This window comes from Arachis ipaensis, chromosome B4, assembly GCF_059453495.1.
Source record: "Arachis ipaensis isolate K30076 ecotype BB chromosome B4, ASM5945349v1, whole genome shotgun sequence".
In the NCBI taxonomy this organism is placed as follows: domain Eukaryota; kingdom Viridiplantae; phylum Streptophyta; class Magnoliopsida; order Fabales; family Fabaceae; genus Arachis; species Arachis ipaensis.
Window position 1 is genome coordinate 2,113,655 of NC_142439.1, and position 7,024 is coordinate 2,120,678.

At 45.6% G+C, this 7,024-nt stretch overlaps 2 protein-coding genes across 2 annotated transcripts; both read right to left on the bottom strand.

The window, feature by feature from the left end:
• Nucleotides 1-358: 358 nt before the first annotated feature.
• LOC107635806 (uncharacterized) lies at nucleotides 359-1,312 on the bottom strand. The gene is made up of 3 exons (XM_016339370.1): nucleotides 960-1,312; nucleotides 730-871; nucleotides 359-625 (listed from the first exon to the last, which is right to left on the bottom strand). Exons 1-3 carry the CDS (start codon nucleotides 1,310-1,312, stop codon nucleotides 359-361), a joined length of 762 nt encoding a protein of 253 aa, XP_016194856.1.
• A 4,632-nt stretch (nucleotides 1,313-5,944) lies between these two features.
• LOC148566447 (serine/arginine-rich splicing factor SC35-like) lies at nucleotides 5,945-6,624 on the bottom strand. The gene is made up of 2 exons (XM_088483656.1): nucleotides 6,604-6,624; nucleotides 5,945-6,457 (listed from the first exon to the last, which is right to left on the bottom strand). Exons 1-2 carry the CDS (start codon nucleotides 6,622-6,624, stop codon nucleotides 5,945-5,947), a joined length of 534 nt encoding a protein of 177 aa, XP_088339782.1.
• Nucleotides 6,625-7,024: the final 400 nt, after the last annotated feature.

Here is a 7,024-nt window from a genome sequence, read left to right on the forward strand (position 1 = left end):
AATGATCCATATGGTGGATGTCACAATGTTCATATAGTCACTGGCTAAGCGGAATGAAAATTTGCTCTACTAGACAGCCACTAGCACCTTAGGATCTATATTTTCTCTTCGAAACACATCTTATGAAATTTTTTCTAAGAAACTTCTCTACCCTTAGCCTTTAATGACTCTTGTGCCCGATCTATTTTCTCTGAGTCTCTTAAATTTTTTGTCACAAATTATCACTTTATCCATAGTTTTTTTGAAGTACAAAGAGCTCAACACCGTCAGGTGGAGCATTGGAAAATAAAAACCAGATACACAACACGTCAAAGACCTCAAAGAACCTAGTGACCCCGAGTCATCTTCGACATTACCATCAACAACTACAAGGTGCATCCCCAATCCATTCATCAGAGAGGCTAAAAGACCTGCTTATAATGTCCACTACATCTGATGCCTGATCTTTGAAGATTCTGGCATTCCTTTCTTGCCAAATTGCCCAAATAACTGCAAAGAACCCAATAAACCACCGCTTTCGATCCATCTTTCTCCCTGAAGCGTTTGTCCAACTTTCAAAGTGTTGCTTTAGAGAACCTGGCACTGTCCAAACCCTTCCAAGAACAAATAGCCAAGCACACCACACCTGCCAAGTGAACTCACAACCAAGAAATAAATGAAATGCAGACTCTACAGATTTGTAACATAAAACACACATATCATTATTCCGGTCAAGGACCCCTAATCTACACAGGCGGTCCTTAGTCGTCGCCCTGCCAACCAACATAAACCAAGCAAATAACTCAATCCTTGGTGGGACGAACCCTCTCCAAATAGTGCTAGTGAAGCTATAGCTCTGGATTTCCTCCGGAAGAGTTTCCGCTTGCAGCACCTGCACAAAGGAGTTAGTCGAAAAAATACCTGACCTATCAAACTTCCACACCACACTATCCTCTCTCTCATGTATAGGCCTCACTGACCGTATCCTCTCATGAAGTTGGTTTACAAGCTCCAACTCCCATTGTAATAACTCTCTCCTCCATTGAAAAGTCCAAACCCACTCCATCCCATCCCAGAACCCACAATCCCCTATAACAGATCCAGTAAGGTTTGAAACTGAGAACAGTCTTGGGAACTCATCCTTCAACGCTCCACTAGGTAACCATCTATCCTCCCAGAACCGGATTGTTCTGCCATTTTCCAGCTCCATAGACAAGCCGGTAATCATCTTCTCCCTCACCTGTGGCTCCGAGATTTGTAAACTGCAAATGTCCTTCCATGGACCCCCTCGTGTAGGCACACTCTGAACACTAAGCATCTCAGATGGATTCATGTGATTACACGAGCACACTACTTCCTTCTATAAGGGACAGTCCTCCTTTGAAAATCTCCACCACCACTTGAACAATAATGCTGCATTGCGAGCCACCACATTCCCGACCCCCAGCCCACCTTCCTTTTTTGGAGCCATCACTAAATCTCATTTCACAAGCGGCATCCCATGCCTCCCATCCTCTTTACTCCACAAGAACCATCTTTGTAGTGAAATCAACTTCTCTGCCACTGTCTTAGGCATCTTGTATAAGCTGAGATAGTAGATTGGTAGACTATTGAGAACAGACTTAATGAGAACCAGCTTACCCGCTTTATTGAGTGTCTTTGCTTTCCACAGACTAAGCTTTTCTTCCACCTTATCAATAACTGGTTTCCATGTCTTCACAAGCCTCGGGTTTGCTCCCAGAGAGATGCCCAGGTACCTGACTGGTAGCAACGTCTCCTTACAGTCCAGCAAACTACACATCCTCCTTGTCCAACCTTGCTCATGACTGGAATAAAGCTCGATTTTTTAAAGTTAATACTCAACCCAGACATCACCTCGAAGCAACGCAATAATCGTTTGTAGTTTCTGATAGTGGCCTCCTCAGGAGGACAGAACATGATAGTATCATCGACAAACTGCAAGTGGAACAGCTTAATGTCATCCCGGCCGACCAAAAGAGGCGCTATACGACCATTCCTCACCACCTCACCAATCATTCTATGAAGAACGTCAACAACCAGTACAAACAGAAAGGGAGACAGAGGGTCGTCTTGTCGAAGACCCCTTTCCATTTTGAACGGTTTAGAGGGGGACCCGTTTATAAGAACCGACATTGATGCAGAACATACACATTCCTTGATCCATTCTCTCCACCTGAGTCCAAACCCCATCTTATGCAACACAATATCCACAAAACTCCACTTCACTCTATCATAAGCCTTCTGAAAATCCAGTTTAATAATTGCTGAGCTCTTTTTTCTTGCCTTCAGCCAATGTACAGTTTCGCAAGCAATTAGTGCCCCATCATGAATTTTTCTGCCCTTCACAAAGGCACTCTGAGTCTCCTCTACTAAGCCAGGCATCACCTTTCGCATCCTTCGAACCAACACCTTAGAGATGACCCTGTATACACAACCGACCATACCAATCGGCCGGAGATCTTTTATTTCTTTCGCGCCCACAAACTTCGGTGCCGACGTCACCCAAGTAACATTTGAATCCCTCGGTAGAGCAGCTGATTGAAAAAATCCCATCACAGCTTCAGTAAACTCTTCCTACTTCTCCCCAACACTTCTTGATGAAATTCATATTGTACCCATCACTGTCCGGTGCCTTCGTTGACCCACTGTCCCATACTGCATCCTTTATTTCTTCAACCGAGGGCAACGACTCTAGCTCTGTTGCCTCTGCCTCACTTAGCTGTTTTACCAGCCCATCACGGAATCCTATAATAGGCGACGTCTCCTGATGGTACAAGCTCTTGTAGAACCCGCGAATAGCAACTTTGATCCTGGCTTGATTCCATACTATCCTTCCATTAATCATTAAGGCATCAATCCGATTGTTCCGCCTCCGTGCTGAAGCTAGATTGTGGAAGTACCTAGTGTTACTGTCCATCTCCTTTGCATGCCTGGACCGTGACAACTGCGTCCAATGTAATTCCTTCCGCATATACCATATTTTACAAGAGCTTACAAGCGCCTTCCTCCTTGCTTCCATGGTCCCGTCATACACTCCATTGCTCACCAAGTCGTCCACGTTCTTAATCTCCTCCTCAAAACGTCTAATCCTTCTTTCCATGTTTCCAAAGTTATCTCTATGCCATTTGCCAAGCGGAACCGTGAAAGCCTTCAGCTTGTCTATGAACTGTACATCACCGATTCTCCTCCATTCCTCCCTTACCATCCGCAGGAACCCCTCATGAGTAAACCAGGAGTCCAAGCTCCGAAAAGGTCTCGGGCCCACCTTCACCCGCGTGACATCCACAATCAGTGGGCAATGGTCTGACAAACCTCTAGGTCCTCCTTTATGCCTTATATCAAGAAACTCTTCTACCCACTCCAGGCTAACCAGCACCCTGTCAATGCGACTGCACGACTGGCCTCTGAACCATGTGAGCATACGATCAGATAGTGCAAGGTCTACTAGCTCCATCTCCTGCATCCATGCTTTAAATTCTACTGCAGACACTGGTAAGGTAGAAGCTCCTCTCCATTCTTCCACTTGAGTGATCTCATTGAAGTCTCCCATATAACAAAAAGGTACTTGGTATAACCCAGATAAGAAGCTTAACTCCTCCCACACAGCAAGCTTGTCTTCCCTTGTGTGTGCAGCATACACTAAACAAAAAGCACAACGGAAGCCATTTTTTACCAGTACACCCTCCACACACAGGAACCTATCTCCTTTATAACAGTTGTTCATCATAAATACCAATTCATCCCACATCAACAGTAGACCTCCTAACGCACCTGCTGCACCAACAACCTCCTATTTAACTGCATCATGTCCCCACATTTCTACTACATCAAATTTAGTCATAGCTGTTTTCTTAGTCTCTAACAAGCCTAGCATATTCAGATTAAATTTTCTCCTAAAGTTCTTCACCATACTCACCTTACCAACTCCTGCCACTCCCCTAACATTCCAAGAACTAAAAATCATTTTAACGCATTAATACACACCTTTTTTCGATTTTTCGGCCGACTCCTTCTTGCCTTCTCCTTCTGTTTAGCCAACTTTTTCTTCCGAGCTATCGCCTCATTCTGCGCTTGAAGGATTGCCATAATGTCGTCCTCCTCATTATACTGCACTGCCCCAAACTCCACGGCAAGCTCCCAAGCTTCCTTATTTTCTTGCATTTCCTTCGCCCATTTACTTTCCGAGGATTCAGAACCCGCCACACTTCCAGCATCCCAGCCATCAGCCTCTGTATCCTTCCCTGTGTCCTTGGTGCCATTCTCAAATGCTGTCTCAACTGATTGAACCACCCCTGCTCGTAAAACTGGTTCGCCATTTCTCAAACCCCTTGTCACCACCCTGTTCACCTTGCCCTTCTTATTACCAGCACTTGGTTCACCTAGGCTTATGGCATTACAAGCAGCATCCCTCGAGACCACCTCCCCATGACCACCCGATCAATCCCATGGTTTCCATCACGCCGTTCAGCCACCTGCACATCCCCCGGCCGCGAGTTGACCTCCTCAGGCGAAACGGCGTTTCTCCCGCCTCTCCATGGATTAATTCTCGGGCCACCTCTATTGCCCCAAACACCCCGTCAGTAACGAGGACATGCTTCGCCAGTGACTCCATCCTTCTGTCGGCAAGCAGCAGCCTTTGAAACCGACCGCCCTCGTTCCCCGCTTCCTGGCTCGCTCTCCCACCTTCAGCCGTCACCACCGCCACGGACTCTCTGATGCCACCCCCCATCGCAGGCAAACTCGCTGCAGTACCCACATTACAGCTACCTTCACATAACTTGGCCCGGTCCACGATCGCATCATCAGCGCCGCCCTGGTCCTGCCCTCCTGCGCCGTCACTCGCACCCTCAGCCACAGAAGTCCCATTCCGAACCCTACACTCCGTATGCGCCTGGTTCCCTGTGACTCGTATGACCGCTGGCCCAGAGAGCGTTAGACCGTGTGGGCCTTGTGAATGCAGGCCCAACCGAACATCCTTGTCAACCGGTAGTAGAATAGGGGCTCCAGAACAAGTGAGAAGCTTATTGGGCTTCTCAGGGCCCAAATCCCTTCTAGCTGCACTAGTGACGTCTTCCTCCACTCCCATATCTTTCCTAATGTAGTCGCAGGATATTGTTCTCTCAGAATTAGTCTCCAAATAGTTAGCAGGGGATCCCGGGATATCAGCATTATTCCTTCCGGCATTAACTCCCTCAGTAACCAACCTTTCCAATTTCGAATTCAAAAAGCCGTTACTCAATTCATTCAATTCTTCAGGAAGAATTACAATTCTATCCTTTTGCTGAACTTCCTCTCCACTCGCCGGTACCAAATAAACCGCCTCAGCCTCCAATCCCGGCCACTTTTCCTGGCTTCGCCCACCGCCTAGGTTACATGCATTATTCCCAGTTGCACAAGCACTTGACAGGAGGCCCCGATTTCCTTCCGAAGCCTTTTTTTTCACACAGTCCCCTATGCTATATTCACTCCCTGCCACCTCAGTGACGAAGACGTCAAATCTTGTCTTCCCTACCAGGACATGAACGTATTCATGAATAGGCTCAAACCTATACGTATCGATCTGCACACGTCCACTGCGAAACGACATACAAGACTTTGCAACATCGTCACAACTAACCACGTCACCCCACATGCTACCAAGCTTACTAAACGTATCTTCTGACCATACCTGCAGTGAAATTCCAAAGCACTCAAGCCACACTCGTCGCTTATCACATCGCACGCGTTCCTCCCATCGGCAAACGCTAGAGAAGAACCGCAAGAGACCATTCATAATAGAACCCAGCGATTCGTCCAAACTGCACACGCTGTCAAAGGTCAGCACTGCTTTGTACAAGCCCATGTCACAGACTTTAACAACCTGAGGCCAATCCCTGCGAGATGTCTCAGTTAACAGGTGGAAATCAATAGGTGCATTAGAACTTCCAATAATACTTCTCTCTAACTAGGCCACATTATCCTGTGCCACTATAACTGCGACTTCCTTTATCCGACTGATCCTGTAGTCATCCTTTGCAGGTTCCACACAACTCATACCTTCAATCGTATCTCTGGTTTGAGCAGGACCATTCACATTAACCCACACATCTTTCCCTACATGTCTCTTTTCTGGCAAGTTAACGTTGTCCTCCTTACGTTCAGCCTCCCCTACACCTGTAATTCCCCATGGAACAATGACTTCCATCGCCTTTTGTCGCTTGAGGCTATCCCTTCTATAATTGGCTTCCCCCACATAGATCTCCTTCCCTCTTAAGCGCATGTGATCCATCTCTGAGATTGCTTTCAAGGCCCCTCCTTTTGTCGTATAGCGAATGAACGCAAACAGATAAACAACACCATTTCTCGACTTCCGTGAGAGGTATATGTCATCGATCCGCCCTGTCCACGAGAACAACTCAAACAATTCTTTCTTCGAGATATCACCTGGTAACCTATCCACAAATACGGTGAAAGAATCCTGTTCCAATCGTAGATACTCTTCTCGATTCCAAACCCTTGGATCCTTACCCTACTGTTGTAGGGGTCTAGTCCTACCCTGCCCGGTGTTTCTCCACCCCCCCTCTCTCTCGCTCTCTCTCCCTCTCATGAAAGCTGAGATTTTACTGAGATTAAGTTTATGACCATAGTACTTTATGAAATTTTCGTTTTGCCCCTTATATACCCACTTTTCTTTAATTATCTTCCTTAGGTTTTATAATGATGCTTTTATTTCTAAAATTACTATTTTACTAATCTATCCTCATATTTTTGCCAAAAGACTATTTTATCCATTAGCTAGTGAGTTAATTAATCGTTTTACGTCTTATTTTCTATCAAGAATTTCTATTATACTCCTGAGTGTTTAAGTAATGCTCTTAGCCCTATTTCGTGCCAAAATTACCAAGTTAGTCTTATTGCTCTTTATTTACTAATTTATTTCTAAAATTTTTAACTAATGCCTATTTTGCTCTTTATGAGGCAAAAGACTATATTATTCTTAGACACTTATTATGATTTTATTAGTTTTTTCTATTTACCCTTTTGA